General features: G+C 34.9%; 1 protein-coding gene across 39 annotated transcripts in view; it reads left to right on the forward strand.

Moving 5' to 3' along the window:
- Positions 1–18,108, forward strand: part of LOC106730093 (endogenous retrovirus group PABLB member 1 Env polyprotein-like) — a 637,472-nt gene that overhangs the window by 465,427 nt on the left and 153,937 nt on the right. The window contains exon 18 of one of the 39 annotated variants that reach the window (XM_032478288.1): positions 2,279–4,217. The exons of the other annotated variants lie outside the window; for them this stretch is intronic. Coding sequence (XP_032334179.1) covers positions 2,279–2,282 — 4 coding nt within the window. The 3' untranslated portion in view covers positions 2,283–4,217. Of the gene's footprint in view, positions 1–2,278; positions 4,218–18,108 lie in introns of those variants that run through there. 39 annotated transcript variants of the gene reach the window in all.

An 18,108-nucleotide genomic window follows, 5' to 3' on the forward strand; every position in this document is an offset into this window, starting at 1 on the left:
ACAGTGATCTCACTATTCCATCTCATTCCCAATGTGACTTGTTTGTTTTTGCCTCTCCCCCAAAGATCAATATGAAGATTTCTCACCATCCTCTCACTAGGTTTCCTGAATACTGTAGGAGAGTGTCTACATAGTGTAGTTCCATCAGGCAAAGTCATTTCTGACTTTTAATACTGCAAAGATGTGGAGAAAAACCCCTAATGTTCATACCTTCCCATTAAAGTCACCTAAAAAATGTTATCCTGGCATAGATATATAACACTTTCAATGTTTTTTGTTTGTTTTTTGCTTAAGACAATAGGCCCAATCCAAAGCCAAAATTCTAGAAAGGTAAATATGAAAAATTCTGGAAAGTTAATACCTAGTACAGAATGTATTATCACTTGATTTGTTATACTCCTCAGTCATCACAGAATTTTTCCTTTGTTAATCATTAGGACTCGTATTTATTGGGGATCTTCCACTGCCTGGATATTATTGGCGGTGAGATCACTTTATTTAGAACACACGTGATAGAAAGCATTATGTTAAGCAGCATACCTGACCTCAGAGAGCTTATAGCACATTAGTGAAAGACTATTTTACACAAATACACAGTAAAGCAGAGTAAAAAGTGCTGCTTCATTAAAGACTGTATGAGTTTCCTGTTGCTGCTGTAACAAGCTACCCCAATGTAGGGGCATAAAACAATCGACCTTTATATTCTTGCTGTTCTGGAGGTCAAAAATCTAAAATCACTGGGCTAAACCATGGTGCCTTCCCCCTGGAGGTGCTAAGGGGAAATTGATTTCTTGCCTTTCCCAGCTTCTAAGGGCTGCCTACCTTTTTTGTCTTGTGACTTCTGGTACTTGCATTACTCCAACTTCTGCTGTCATTGTCACATCTCCTCTGACTCTGGCTCTCCTCCTTCCAACTCTTCCCTTATATGGAATCTTGTGATTACATTGGGCTTCAATAGTTAATCCATGATAATTTCCCCATCTGAAGGTCATTAACTTAATCACATCAGCCAAGTCACTTTGGCCACATGGGGTAAGATAATCTCTGGTTATAGAAATTAGTATAGATCTACTTGGTGAAGCCATTTTTCCACCTAATACAGAAAGGTATATGTCATTGTCATCATTAAGAGTAAAAATCCTACAATTTTAATTAGATACCTGGTTTGGTTTCTGAAGAAAATCTTACTAATTATTTTTACGAATGATGTAGGTAACATTTATATATTGATTCTTCCCTCAAAAGAAATGCTACTAAAACTAAACTAGGCAATTCAGAAAGAGAGGCCATGGTCCAGAGAGGGAATATTCAGGAAGAGCCTGAAAATTCCCCAAGGAGATGGAGCAAAGAGTCCAAGCAGGCCAAGGTGGCTCAAGTTTGAAAAACAGAGTAGAATACAGGAAGGAGCTGCACAGAGAGAATGGCAGAGGTCTGCAGGAGGTCCTCTTCACGTATTCAACCCCGGGTTTTACACACCTGTGTGAAGAAACTGCCTGAGGCTGGGGAAAGAAATACATGGAGAGTTTAAAAGTAACATTCCTTGATGCTTTACGGTGATGGGAATTGTGCTATTCCCGCCAGGAATACTGGAAAGCTTCACATTCAGGGAAAACTGAGTAGGGCACACAGAACAGTAGTGCCTCAGTAGAGGGGAATAATTAGCACTCATCTGAGTCCCACTTAACAGAATTTAAAGCAGGAATGAAAGGACCAAACTATTTCCAAGAAACCCAACTTCACCCCAGGACTAAGATCAAAATATTTAGAGAAATATAAAATAGCCACCACCCTAAAAAGTAAATTCACAATATATTGTATCCTATAAGAAGTTACTAGACATGTGCAGAAGCAGTCAATTAAAACAGACTCATGAGGGCAAAAATGTTAGCTCTGGGGAAGAGAGAAATGAAAGGAAGTATTATAACTGTATTCCATATGTTCCAAAAGTTAAGGAGATTTTTGAAAAATACTTAAAAGTCAAACTTCTAGAGATGAAAACTAAAATACTTGATACAGAAAAATATACTAGATGAGATTAATGGTGGATTAGAAATTGCAGAAGAATTAGTGAACTTTAATTCATAAGAACAGAAGTTTGACCAAAAGGAAAACAGAGTAAGAATCTGATAAGAATGAGCAGAATATCGGTTAACAGTGGGAAAACTTTAAGTGACATAATCTATAGTAATTAGAGTCCCTAAAGTTAAGAAAGGCAAGGGACAGAAAAAAATATTTAAAGAAATGACTGAATTTTTTCCAAATTTGATGAAACTTACAGATAGAAGAGCCTGTGCTCCTCAAAGAAAAGAAACATCAAGACAACTACACAGGACATATAGTCAAGTTGCTTGAAACAAAAGATGAAGGAACTTTATAGGCAACTGGAGAAGACATATTACGAACAGAGGAATAAAAAACAAGGATGATGACATGCAAGGAGAGACTGAAATGCCACCTTTAAAGTTCTCAAGAAACAAAAGCCTGTCAAAACAATTATTTACCCAACAAAATTTTCTTTCAAGAAAAAAGTAAAAAATAAAGATTTTTCAATGTGCAAAAGATGAAAGAATGTATCACCTTCAGACTCATACTACAAAGCACTTTTAAAGAGTGTCCTTCAGATAGAAACAAAGTGATATCAGATGGAAATATCTATGTACACAAAGCAATGATGAGAACCAGAGTTGGTACCTCCACGAGTGAATATATAAGATTTGTTTATTAGTTCAGATCTTGTAAAATTCCCCTCAATATTAACCCAAAGAAAAGCAGGAAAAGAAAACCAGAGATACGGAAAACAGAGAACAAGCAGAAAATGAAAAATAAAATGGCAGAGCCATAATATATCAATATTATATTCAGTGTAAATGGTTTAAATACACTAAATAAAGCAGATACTGGCAGAATGGATAAAATAAAAGCATGATCCAACTATATGGCATCTAAAAGAAACTCAAAATATAATGATATAGATAAATTGAAAGTGAAAGGATGGAAAATAATGTATTATGCAAACATTAACCAAAGGAAAGCAGGGATCGCTTTATTATTATCAGGTTAAGTAGAGCAACACAATTTCTAAAGACAAAGAGCTACAGAAAAATGATGTGTCAATCAACAAGAAGACAGGGCAATTCTAAGTGTTCATACATCAAAGAACAGAGCTTCAAAATATGTTAAATAAAAGCTGATAGAATTGATAGAGAAAAACAAATACCCATTTTAATTAGAGATTTCAACAGCTTATTACAAATGATAAAACAACTAGACAGAAAAAAGGAAAGATACAGAATTAAATAACACCATAAACAAATAGGATCTAATCTATATTTATGGAACACTCCAACCAATGGCAGCAAGATACACATTATTTTTAAGCTTTTATAAAACACATATAAAAATAGATCATATTCTGGCCATAAAATGAACCCCCGCAATTTTAAAAGAATTGCAATCATACTAAAATAGGTGTTTAACCACAATAGAAACCAGTAATAGGATAATAGGAAGATCTCTAAGTATTTGGAGACTAAATACATCTATAATAATAAATTCTTAGTAAATTTAAAAGGATTCAGGTCATGTCAAGTATGTTCTCTGACACGTGGTACTAAAATAGAAGTCAACAGAAAATAAGAGATGTCTAGAATATCCTCAAATATATGAATATGAAATAACAATTCTAAATAAAACAGTCAGGTCAAAGAAGTAGTCAAATAGGTCAGAAAGTGTTTCTGACTACATAAAAATGAAAACAAATTATATTAAAAATTTAAGTTTTCATTAAACTGGTAATTAGAGGATAATTTATAGCACTAAATATATTAGAGAAGAAATACTTACATTAGAGAAGAAGAAATTAGCTCTTTGGTGTGTTCCTAAAAAAAAGAGAGAGAGAAAGAAAAAAAAAGAAACCCTGAAAACTAACGAAGGGACAAATAAAATTTAAAGTAAATAAAAAACAGAAATTGTAAAAGGAGAAAAATCAATGACAAAGAAAACAAACAAATCAATAAAACAGGTTTAGATACTTTAGCTATGTATTTTCAGAGGATATAGAACTTTGAATTGTTTATTTTTTAACCAGGACTTTAAAAATGTCATCCCTTGTCTTACAGCTTGCAGCTCCTGATGAGAAATCTTACATCTGGTGGTTGTTATTGTTTCTCTTTCCCTAAGTTTCTTTTTACTTGTTTGCTTTCCAGATGTTTTCTTCATCTTTGTTACTCAACATTTTGGCTATTATGTATCAGTCACTTTAAAACTTTTTATTTATGCTATTTAGGATTATCTGGATTTCTTGGATCTCTAGTTTATTTTCCATTAACTTTGGAAAATTCTTGGTCATGACCTCATCAAATTTTTCTTGCAGTCCATTCTTTTTTTTTTTTAATCTAAAAACACAGATGATAGGCTATTATTTATTATCCCACAGTTCTTGGATACTCTGGTTTTATCTTAATTATTATTATTTTCTTTGTTATATTTCACATAAAATAATTTCTGTCAACATATATTAAAATTCACTTTGTTTCAGCTATACCCAGTCTGCTTTTGAATCCATCACAGGAATTCTTTATCTCTGGTATTTTACGTCTACAGGTAGCATCTCCTTTTGACTTTTTGTATAGTTTCTACTTCTTTGCTGAAATTCCTCATCTTTTCACGCATGTTATCCACCTTTTCCACTGGATCCTTTGTCATATTAACCATAAATATTTTATAGTGCTACATTTAGCATGTGCATAACCTCTGAATCTAATTCTATTGATTTTTCCTTGTAAATATGTTTATTTTCTTTTTTGGATATCTTGTAATTTTTAATTTGGTAGCTGATACTGCGTGGAGAGGAGTAGGAAATGAAGTCAGCCACAGTTATACCTGGGTGCACCCCTTCTTCCATCAGGCCACTGAAGAGGACAGGTGCTGCTGGACCGCCCGGAATGGGCCTGCAGTGCTCGAGACTTCTCAGTGTTCCTGCTCCACTCAGTTTCACCAGCTACTGCCTACATGTACCATGCAGTGGCGATTTCTCTATGATTTTTTTCCCTCCCACTGGAGGTGGACTGTTGTTGCTTGTTCCACACAGTGGGGCCAGGAAGAGTTCTTTATTCTCCTGGATCAGACTAAGTCTTAGGCAGGCCCTGTGTGCCTTGCCTAAGGGGGAGGGATTCCTCAGCATTCCTGCCAGACCTCTCCATTGTGACTGGACTCTGTCTTCGACCTGTAGTTGGTCTTCCGTAGGAGGGATGTTTCTGCCCCATCATCAGCAGTACCAGATCTCTGCTTGGTACTGGAGTATAATACTGGGTCCAGGGATGGAAGGCATTTTCTTGTTCTTTTACCCTGTCTCATCAGCAGTGAATCATTGCTTGTGTTGTGAGTTTGGAAGTGTTTTTTGCCCATCTCCCAGAGGCAAACAGGTTTCATATCTTCCATTCCATAAGAAGCAGTGGATTTGTATGAGCCTTGTGGGTGACCATCAGCTTAAAGCCTCTACTTCCTGGGAGGGAAGTCTCTAGGGAAACAAGTGGCACATCATGCCTCTGGCACCAAGTGGTGTCTCTCCCCGACTGACCCACGTCCTGCTCCCAGGCTTTCTTGAGGGCACTGTTGAAAATATCTTCAGATTAATTAGAAACTGCGTTGGTTTCTGGAGCTTCTAGTTATGCCATACTGATATGCTAGCCCACACGTGGCCTTTAAGACTCTGTGAAAATATCAGCTGATTTTATCTTATCCTATTTGTGGCAATCAGCTCTTTCTCCCATGCTCTTAAAAAAGGATGTATACCTTCTCTCCATGGAGAAGATTTTCACCCTTTGAAATACAAGTTTTTAAAATTTTTCTCTGATGAGCTCAAGAAAAATTATGATTTTTATAGATTGTTTGGTTTTTCTAATTTTTTTATGTTGGGGATAATATTCTCTTAATGTTTTCTACATTGTAAGTGGAAGCAGAACTTTTTTTTATTTTATCATTTCCATGGATTTTCAACAGTCTGTGCATAGAAGCAAGACCTTTGCATAGCATATGGACCAAAAATTAGACCATGATTTTAAACAAAATTAGGACCCATGAGACATCTGGTGAAAAATTAAAGGGAGCAAGATACTGTTTCGGAGTTAACAGATATTTTTACTGAAGATCATACTTTAGTATGTATGTAGAAGAGTTTGTGACCGTCTTATGCTTCAGTGTTTTCTTAGCATTGCTTAAATGGAAATAATCTCTAAAACCAATTAAAATCAAATCAAATGAAATCAAAACTTGCTCCAGCCCCTTCTGTAATTACATACAACTCCAATTGGCAATAATTTTGTAAGCAGTAACTCTTGGCTTCCAAGCTTTATCTTATGTTATGTAATGGGCAATGGTTAAAAAACAAAACAAAACAAAACAAAACAAAACAAAACCCTGTCTATTTATATAAAGAAACTAACTCAACTTTAGAATTCTCAGGTGATGTTACAGAAGTTACCAAATGGCCTCAGTTGTTGTTTAGGTTATCAGTCTGTTTTCACCAACTAGAAATCAAAAGTGATTTTCTTATCAAGGACACATCTGTTTTAATATTCTTGTCAATTCCATTTTCGTATTACCAGTATAGCAAATAATAGTCAACTCTTTCTCAGTGATAGTTTTGTACATTTAGGGAAATTCTTAGAGTATGTCTTAAGGAAGATGCAGGTCAACAGTTTATTATTAAAATAAAAAAAATATGTGTAGTATTTGTTTCTCTTTTTCATTAGTCCTCCAAGTAATAATTATTCAGTACTTCTTTTTGTGCCTGTATCTGTATTAAGTACAAGGCATAAACCAAAGTGCACAAGTAGGCATGGTTGCTATTTACTTGTGCTTGAAGTCTGAGGAGGGGGAATGGGTGGGGAAAGGTGTGTGCAGAAACTAACACACCGTAATAAATGCTGCAAAATGGAACATATCTAATCATATGACTATTATTTAGGCAAGGAAACAGAAAACTTATTTCTTTTTTACTATTATTATTGAAATATAGTTGATATACAGCATTATATTAGTTTCAAGTGTACTATATAGTGATTTGACATTTGCATATACTATGAAATAATCACTATGATAAATCTAGTAACCATCTGTCCCCATACAAAGTTATGGCAATATTGTTGACCATGTTTCTCATGCTGTGTATTATGTCCCTGTTACTTACATATTTTGTAAGTTGGGAGTTGTACCTGTTAATCCCCTTCATCTATTTCACCCCCAAACTCCCTCCCCTCTGGCAACCACCCATTTGTTCTCTGAGTTTTTGTTTTGTTTCTTTTAGATAACACGTATAAATGAGAGCATACTATATTTGCCTTTATCTATCCTTTTGTACATTTTATTTATTTATTTTTATTTAAAGTATATCTGATATACAAAATTATATTAGTTTCAGGTGTGCCACATTGTAATTCAGTGTTTTTACAGATTATACTTCATTTAAAATTATAACAGGATAATGGCTGTAAATCCCTGTGCTGTACAACACACCCTTGTTGCTTATATATTTTATACATAGTAGTTTCAATCTCTTAATCCCATAGCCCTCGTTTGTCCCTCCCCATTTCCCTCTCCTCTTTGATGACCACTAGTCTGTTGTCCATATCTGTTAATTTGTTTATGTTTTGCATATGTAGTTGTATTATTTTTTAGATTCCACATATAAGTGATGTCACATACTATTTGTCTTCTCTAACTTAATTCACAAAGTGTAATATTCTCTAGGTCCATCCATGTTGCTGCAAATGGCAGAATTTCATTGTTTTTTATAGCTCAGTAATATTCCATTGTCTATATATATATATATATATGTAGCACATCTTCCTTATCCATTCATCTGTTGATGGGCACATGGATTGTTCCCATATCTTGGCTATTGTATTTAGCGCTGCTGTGAACATTGGGGTGCAATGTATCTTTTCAAATTGGTGTTTTCATTTTTCCAGATATATATCCAGGAGTGGAATTGCTGGATCAAATGGTAGTTCTATTTTTAGTTTTTTGAGGAGGCTTCATGCTGTTTTCCGTAGGGGCTGGGCCAAGTTACGTTTCCTCCAACAGTCATGAAGTTTCCCTTTTCTTCGTATCCTCTCCTACATTTATTATTTGTAGACTTTTTGATGATAGTCATTCTAACCAACGTGAGGTGATAACTCATTGTGGTTTTGACTTTCATTTCTCTAATAATTATTTATGTATGTGTGAGCATCTTTCATGTGTCAGTTGGCCATCTATACGTCTTTGGAGAAAATGTCTATTGTAAGGCCTGAAACCATGAAACTCAGAGGAAAACGTAGACAGTGTGCTCTTTGACATCAGTCTTAGAAATATTTTCTTGTCTCTATCCTCTAAAGCAAGGGAAACAAAATAAATAAACAAACTGCACTACATCAAACTAAAATGCTTTTGCATGAGGAATGGAACTATCAATAAAATGAAAAGGCCGCCTACTGAACGGCAGAAGACATTTGCAAGTAATATATCCTGTTCAGGGTTAGTATATGAAATATACAAGGAACTTATACAACTTTATACCAAAAAAAAAAAAACAGATTTAAAAAAGATCTGAAAACGTGTTTCTTTTTGATGGATTCGTAAGTTTGGAGAAATGAACTAAGCACCATGTGCATTATGGGTTTTACTGTCAGTATCTATTTTTTTAGATTCTGAAAGTCATGTAACATGAGATAAAAGCTCTGAACTTCATTGGATGGAAGGAAGGTTCTAATTGAAATTTAGCTTGGAGTTACCAATTTTCTATAAAATACATGTGGTAACCTGTGATGATTAATGTGGAATAGAACTCTTTTCTTTGCTGAATGGACTATATGGTTTATAATGTGTTGAAGGCCAACCTCAATCTCAAGAAGCAATCAGTCTAAAAATAAGCAGTGAAGATATGTTAAATATAGTAGCTTGGTCTCAAGTGGAATCACACTTATCAATGCATTGTTTGTTTTTATTTGTAATAACTAAGCAGTTATGTGATTAACAAGTCCACTTGAAGACAGGCAAACTGAAAAAGGAGTTTCTATCTAGGCTGGAAAGCAGAAGTTCCCACTTTAGCTTCTGAAGTAAGTAACATACAGTGAGGGTTAATATCAGCCCATAAACAACATCATGGTTTTATACTTTACCAGCTTATTAAGATGAGTTAATTCACAACGAATTGCAAGGGCATATACTCTGCATCTTTAAATAGTCTCCAAATACAGGGTAAGTTCTTTATGTAACACTGCTTATTGACACGTTTTTAGGCTCTGAGGATAAGGTGAATAAATAATTTTCATGATACTGTCATTTATATAAGTGAAAGAAGGACAGCAAATAATGAAAAGAGTAAATAAATTTTAGATGGTCGTAAGTGCTGTAAAGAAAATAAAAGCAGGATATTGTGATAAAGAAAAAATATGTTTTGAGCAGGAGCTGAGGTTATTTTTTTAGATACATTGGTCAGAGAAGATGTCTCTGAAAAAGTGACATTTGAATGGTATTTGAGCAGAGACTTGAGTGATGATCAAAATCCAGCTTCCTGGAGGAAGATCATACCAAGCACAGGCATTAAAGTCTATAAAGTCTCTGAACAAGAATGTGCTTAACTTTTCAAATTGACAATAGAAAGCATAATTCAGTGCAAATGTAGAGAACAAAAGATAAAGTAGTACAATATTAAGCTGCAGAACTAATTAAAGAATATATCACCTATGACCTTTGAGCGTTTCAAGGAGTTTGGCTCATTCTAATTGCTGAAGGAAACCATTTGATATTTTTGGTGAGAGATGAGGTGCTCTGAGTTACAATTTAAGAAACTTATTTTTAATAAACTCCTACTCAGGGCCAGGAATTTTGTGTGAAGCTAGGGATGTGAAACATATATGGCTTGGACCCTCTCATCAAATAGTTGAGTCTATTAGTCTTTTACTGTCCTTCAAGTAGCCTCAGTGTCCTCCAGATCATATGTGAAACTACTGGCCCACACGGGGATCCCCTGCTTATGAACTTGGTTTCCCGGGATGGATCTCAAAGTCATGATTTTTAAGGTAATGTGATTCAGACTTTTTAATAGCAGTAATTTCCATCTATTATTGCCTTTGTTACCAGGGAAACTCACAAAACAATTTGTTTCATGGAAATTATTCATGATTATAGATTCAGAAAGACCAAAAGTTTTATCCTGCTATCAAACTATAATTTTAGTAGGCATTATTATTGATTATTGAGTAAAATAAATTCTAATATCTACTATTTTACTTATTCTAGTTTTAAAACAGCTGAATTATTTTTTTTAAGCTAGAGGTATTTTCTAATGGACTGGTTAATTTTTACTGTAAAAGAATCCTTATGCTTCTACTTAAATGCTGTGAAATATCTCTCCCTTCTACGTTTTCAGTTTAAAAAATATTTACAAGTGACTCTTACTTTGCATAAGAGTCTCAGTCGCAAAAGGCAAAAAAAAAATGCTGTATTAATATGCTTCATTTTGGGGGTCTTAGTTTCTTTTAGACAAAGATTTGCTTCATCACAAGAATTTAGAATTTCCTGCAAAGTACAGATATAATTCAAATTATATTACTGCTTGTGCTTGTGTTTTAATAATCAAGGAAGAGAATGAAAAAGATGCAGAAAACTTCAGGATAATAACGGGATGTTTCCCCCGAAGCCATAGAATAACTGAAATTGTGGAGTGAATAAGTGATATTCATCATTTTCTTCCATTGTTATTTTACATCAAGCAGAATATTTATGGAACCTCAAAGATAGCAGATATGAGATTTAAGGAAATAATATGTTAAATTTAGTTTCCCTTCTCCACTATCACATATCACTGCAGATCTATATATAATCATTTAGTATCCAGCAATAACTCTTAAGAAAAATGTATTTGTTGTCTAAGGGTTAAACAAAAAGCAAGGTAAACAGACTACACTCTTCTAAGACTGTTGTGCTAAAAGATGGGAAGATTTCTAAATCCAGCAATGCCAATTAGTCAAATTTAACATGCCTGCTTTGACTATAATTTTACATATAAATGCTTGAGTAGTATAGTGGTGAGAGAATGTGCCTTTCAGACTCCACAACTACAGAGATCCTAACTGCCAATGGCCACAGCTGCTGGGATCTGAGATCCATCTCTGCATTTGCAGTGAGGCCACTTCCAGTGGGCTTTCCCCAGCCAATGCCTGAACACCAGAGCTATATTAAAGCAGACATCTCTCTGGAAGACATGGTACTCCTCTGAAGGCAGACTGTGAATGAAGAATTTCCCAACAGCCCTGCCAAACCTCTCTCAACCTACCCAGCACTCTAGGATGCTTCCACCTATCTCCTTTCCCTTTCCCCTTCACTCAGGCTGACATTTGTACTGCAGTCTGATGGCTACCCCGATCTTCCCCAATCTCCTCCCCATATCCCTCACAGGCATTTCTCTTAGCAGAATCCTTGCATGTTTAATCCTATCCTTGTGTCTGCAGAAAAGAGTACTCAGGCTAAAATAAGTAGTTAGTATTTTAATATGATTTTACATATATGATCAATGTGATCATCATAAAAGTGCTGTGAGAAAGGCAAAAGAAGAATTATCATCATTTGACAGAGGGAAACAAGAGATGATTCAGTGTGTTCTGAACTTTACATGCAATTCAGAAGTGACAGGTCATTGCTAAAAAAGCCACTCTCAGCAATGTGTGACATCTTGTTCAGTCATTGACTATGTTTGACACGAATTAAATACAAAATTGAATGTTCAATTAAAAATGAATAAACTCACTGCCCCCAACTTTCTTTATATGGAGAGGAGTTTAAAGAAATGATCTATAGGCACTTCATTTATGAAATGGGATAATAATACAAAGAAAAATTACAAGAGAAGAAACAGTGTGATACTGCATATAGACATTAAGTCAGTATTTTTCTTGTCAATTCTGTCCTATTTTCAGTAATTTCAATTACCTTTACTTATGAGCGGATGACCTATCATATCAATCAACACAGTAACTTCTTTAGGAGAACTTGGTGGGGTTGTCACTGTTGGTAGTCCACTGGGGGATGCCATGGGGCGGGGCTTCACTGGGTCAGTGACTTCTGATAGGCTTTAAAGGAATTAGCACAAATCCACATGGTGGGTCAGGGAGAAATATACAAATAACATGTATGTGTACACGTTTCCTATGTTAAAATATACTTAGTTTTATACTCTGCTTATTTTTAATGTAATATATGATGAGTATTTTTTCTGTAACCTTAAATGTTCATTGAAAATATTTTTTTTTATCCTTTGTGAGAGACAGATGTTCAGGTTAGGTATCCTGATAAGATCACACTGTTAAATAATTATGTGTGTAATATACACGTAAGCATTACATTATTTTCACAAATTATTATTGTTAGCTGTGGATGCCACTGCATTCATGTGGTTCTTCACAATGTCCAAGACACCCCAACCAGAGCAAATAAAGGATAAAGACAGCTGGGTTATTCAGCCACTTACGGGGCAAGATTTGTAGATCTATACCTGTTTGTTGTAATCACTTTTGAGAAAACATAGTCAAATTAACCACAGTGTTTCTTCTGTTGCATCATTCCTCTTTTGGAAGATGTTACAGTAGGTTCACTAATAAGATATTATTCTCCTTTTCTATTTAAATAATGTTTTAAAAGTTTACTTCATGGTATATGTTATTTGAGTCATAAGAGTTTGAGAGTAATGACTATCTCAATGAATTCAATTAGAACCAAATTAGCAATACGAAGAAACAGAAAATTCTGTTAGTCTCCAGCATACCTTGAGGACTGTATTAAAAAAAAAAAGTATGATGGGAAAATGTGCACATTTTCTGAGTCAGCTTTAGTTACCTTGTTTAGTCTGAGTTTTACCCACAAGGTGACTGTCATCCTTCAGTGTATAATTATGCTTCTTTGAGGCAGAAGCTGTGTGAGTTTATCTTGTTCTTTCAAGATCTGGTTTACTTTTCAGGGTTCACACAGTGCTTCCCCCCATGACCATCTCAACAGTGGGTATTAGATGATAGCATTGTGAAGGTTACTGAAATGATTAGTGAGATGTCTTTCTCAGTATTAGGCTAACCGGAGCTCATGAGAAATATATAAGACCCAGGGTTGCAGCCAGAGGGAAAGCAGAAGAGGGGCTGGAAAAAGTAAAGGAAAGGGAGATGAAGGAAGAGAAAAGGGAGGGTAATTGGTGCACAACCCAATGTTGACAGGGACATGTTTCAGTGCTCTCGGTCTGTACAGTTGAGCAGTGTAGGTACAGTACTGCCCTTGAAACACAGATCAAGTTACTGTGCGAATCTGTTCTCTCCTCTGTCAGATGTGTCACTGATTCTGAATTCTGTGGGCTGTTTAAGGCTGTCCTACACTGTTAGTTCAGGCCTGTCTTCTTCTGATTAATGAGGAGGAAATGACTAAGATTTTCTTCTTGAGTAAGTGATGCTGGAAGGACTCTTGCTGCAAGGACTCCTGTCACTCAGTGCCTCAGTATAGGCCCACTTTTCTCCAACTTTCTTTTTCCCGTTTGCATTTGTGCTGTGAAATATTAACAATGCCTATACTTGTAGATATTAATTACTCCAATGTGACTGTAAGAGCTGAGCTAACCATTTAAAGATTTAGACAATGACATAGCTTAGGAGAACTTAATTTGAATAATTTTCTCTGGAAAAAAAAATCAAGTGCTGTTTTATAGCAATTCTGTTTCTTGAAAATTGAGACTTTTCAGTAAGCTCATTACTAAAACGTCTTAGTTTAGTTTCTTACATCAGCTTTCAGAAAAATAAATCATTTGACATGGTAGAGAGAGCCAGGAGCTAAGAAACTTAGGTCTGGTCACCATAATGGTAATTAATTGCATGCCTTTAGGCCAGTTCTGACTCTTTGAGATATTACATTTTGGAGCTAGATTAGCTCATCTCCAGCTTTTAAATTTTAAAATTGTAAAATATTATTTCTTACACTTAAAATTATTTTAAAATGTGGGCTGTTACCAGCTGGTAATATAAAAAGCAGACAGTAGCATGACAAATTGAACAAAGTATCAAATAAGGAACTTAATACAAGTGACTTTTAGGTCCAGCTCTTTTGCCTACAAAATGGCAAATGAGTCATTTAAAAGTTTCATCCTCATCTATGAAATGTAGGTAGTATCAGTTTCAGAACTTTGTTGCTAGAGTTGAAATAAGATGCTCTAGAGACAAACAAACAACACTCCATGAAGCAAAGCCTTCTGGAGCTGGAAGGTATTGATTGCTTTTTCAGTAAAGGACTTAATGTATCTTAAAATCTCACATTTGAATCTTTCCTCCTATTACGTGAATCTTATTCTTTGTAAAATTATAAAGCACATCTGCAAGCACACATTTTTCTCCAAGAGTTAGATTGTATGTTTACCTTACTGTTGGATGATTTTTGCCTCTGTCTTTGATTTCCTAGAGGTGGATTATTTTTTCTATTATACTTTTACATATTCTAGCCTAATAATTTTAGTTGGTTTCCTAAATATGTCTTCCACTGACTCACCTCCAAATTGCTCTCCTTGCTACTCCTATCTCTAATGCTCTCTTTTCCCTTGGTCTACTCCCCCAGTTTCCACATTACAAAATTACACTCAGTTTTGAATTAATACCTACTTTTTCCTTGGTACCTTTAATCATTATCCCAGATAATTGTGATATATGCCTCTTCGGACTCCAGTAACTTTTGAGGATTATATCTCTTCACAGCATATCATACTTAATATTGTATTTATTAGATTTTTAGAAGTATGTATTTAATACTACAATAATATACTATAATATTTATATGCACATTTTACATACCACTACATATGTAATAACATACTATTATACTCTTCTGAACCATGCTTTTAAACTTTTTATTTTGAAGCTATTTTAGAACATCAGTAAGTTACAAAAATAGTAGGTAGTTCCCAGATAACACTCACCCATTTTCCCCTAATGTTCACATTTTGTATAATTATAGTACAGTTATCAAAATGAATATATTGAATTGATTTTGCAATATTAACTAAACTATAGAGTTGATTTAGATTTTACCATTATTTTCATTAATACATTTTATTTTCTTTTTCAGGACCCAATTCAGTATGCCACACTGCATTCAGTCATTATGTCTCTATTCACTTACTTATGTACATCAGTATAGAATCATGAATATCTTAATCTATGAGTTATTATTCAACACCATTTTTATTCATTTTCACATTTAGCCATTGGAAAATCTTTCTTATTGTTACTATGACCTTTGGACATGCCCAAATTCTTTTTTTGAGTTCTTCCTTACATTTCCAAAACTACAAGTGTTCCAGGCTCACTTTGTGTTTTCCTGGCCCAGCCTTGGAATCAATTCTTTTCTTAAGGAACCCCAATTCTTAGTATAGGATATTGATATTTAGAAACCAGGATCTGAGTGTTAGGTGTGCTCATTGCCACTCATATATCATTACTTCTGTGCCCTCTCAGCAAACAAGCTGGGGAATACATGTATGTTACCTGCATGTACACACACATACATCTATGTATGCTTTATGTTTTTAAATATGCATATTTCAAAGTCACAAGTTCTTAAGATCAGTGATTCCAATTCATTACCACCAGAGAGTTCATTTCTGCCTTCCCTCTTTCCTTATTTGTAACTCCTTTCTGCAATAAGAAGGAACCTGGGTCACATTATTTATATTTTCTTATTTGTTCAACCTTAGCATATACGGAAAGCATTTTAGAATTGTTGCCCCTGATCTCTATGAGAAACAAATTTACTAACTAGAATGTAATATTTGTGTAGAGTCCTTTTAGTCTTCAGTTTTATAGCAAAATACTGTTTTCTAAGGTACTTTGGTTAGCTTCTTATTTTCTGCTTCCTGTAGTTTGGCTGTTATGGATGGTAACACAGTTAGACTTCATGTTAACAGTTTGTATTCGGTTCCTCACCTATCATAGTTGATTTTTTAAAAGATAGTAAAATTTACTCATTGTGGTAAATCATCTGTGGGCTTTGACAAAAGCTTAGAGTTCTGTACCCATGACCACGATCATAATGAACAGCTGTAACATGCCAAAAATTCCCTCATGCCGCCATCTGTAATCAGCCCCTCTTCTCATCTCAAACCCCTGGCAACCACTGATCTGATTTCAGTCCATATAGTCTCGCCTTTTCTAGAAATTAATATCAATGGAATCATATAGCATGTAGCCTCTGAGTCTATCTTCTCTCACTTCTCAAAATGCATTTAAGATTCACACCTGTTGCTGCATTCAACAGTTCATTGCTTTTTATTGTTGAGTAGTATTGCATTGTATGGACCTATCATACTCAGCTTCTCTGTTTACCAGGTTGTTTCCACTTTGGAGCCGCTGTGAAAAAATAACCTGCTATAAACATTTGCATTTTTTGTGTTTACTTTTTATTTCTCTTTAGTAAATACCTCACAGTGAGATTGCCAAATCATAAATATAGGTATAAGTTTTTAAGAAACTGGAGAATTATTGTTCATTTATTTATTTACTTATTTAACTTTCAACATTTTTTTATTGAGTTATAGTCATTTTACAATATCGTGTCAAATTCTAGTGTACAGCACAATTTTTCAGTTATACCTGAACATATATATATTCATTGTCATATTTTTTTTTGCTATGAGCTACCACAAGATCTTATATATATTTCCCTGTGCGATACAGTATAATCTTGTTTATTCTGCATTTTAAAATCCCAGTCTGTCCCTTCCCAACCCCCTGCTCCCTTGGCAGCCACAAGTTTGTATTCTATGTCTATGAGTCTGTTTCTGTTTTGTATTTATGTTTTGGTTTTTTTTTTTTTTTTTTTTTTTTTTAGATTCCTCATATGAGCGATCTCATATGGTATTTTTCTTTCTTTTTCTGGCTTACTTCACTCTGAATGACATTCTCCAGGAACATCCATGTTGCTGCAAATGGTGTTATGTTGTCGGTTTGTGGCTGAATAGTATTCCATCATATAAATATACCACAGCTTCTTTATTCAGTTATCTGTTGATGGACATTTAGGCTGTATCCATGTCTTGGCTATTGTAAATGGTGCTGCTATGAACTATTGTTGCAGGTGCAGGTGTCATTTTGAAGTAGAGTTCCTTCTGGATATATGCCCAGGAGTGGGATTCCTGGGTCCTGTGGTAAGTCTATTCCTAGTCTTTTGAGGAATCTCCATACTGATTTCCACAGTGGCTTTCCTTGCTTCCCTCTCCCACTCTTAATGAGTTAAATGTCTTCTTTTACAATTTTGTGTTTATTCTTTTTGCAATTCATGACAGTTATCTCCTTTCCAGTTATGAGTTTCTCATTTTTGTAGCATCCTGCTTCTTTTCTATTTAGAGTAGACCTGTCAGTATTTCTTTTAGCATGGGTTTAGTGTTGCTAAACTCTTGTAGTTTTTGCTTGTCTGTGAAGTTCTTTATCTCTCCTTCTATTCTAAAAGATAGCCTTGCTGGATAGAGTATCCTAGGCCGCATCTTTTTTTCATTCAGGACCTTGAATATATCTTGCCACTCCCTTCTGGCCTGTATTGTTTGTGTAGAGAAATCAGCTTAGAGCCTTATGGGGGTTCCCTTGCAGCTCACTCTTTGCTTTTCTCTTGCTGCCTTTAGGATCATTTCTTTCTCCTTAACTCTGGCCATCTTGATTATGAAATGTCTTGGTGTGGGTCTGTTTGGGTTCTTCCTGTTTGGGACCCTCTGAGCCTCCTGTACTTGGATATCTGATTCCTTCTTTAGGTTTGGGAAGTTTTCAGTTATGATTTCTTCAAATACCTTTTAAATCCCTTTTATTCTTTCTTCCCCTTCTGGAACCTCTATTATGCATACATTGGCACACTTTATATTATCCTGTAAGTCCCTTATATTGTTTTCATTGTTTTTTATTTGTTTTTCTCTCAGCTGTTCTGCTTGGGTGCTTTCTGTTGTCCTGTCTTCTAGATCACTAATTCGTTCCTCTGCATAATCTAGCCTGCTTTGCACAGCCTTTAGGTCAGCTCTCATCTCAGCAAGTGAGTTTACTAATTCTACTTGGTTCTTCTTTA

The sequence above is a fragment of the Camelus ferus genome, chromosome 1 (assembly GCF_009834535.1).
Source record: "Camelus ferus isolate YT-003-E chromosome 1, BCGSAC_Cfer_1.0, whole genome shotgun sequence".
Lineage (NCBI taxonomy): Eukaryota > Metazoa > Chordata > Mammalia > Artiodactyla > Camelidae > Camelus > Camelus ferus.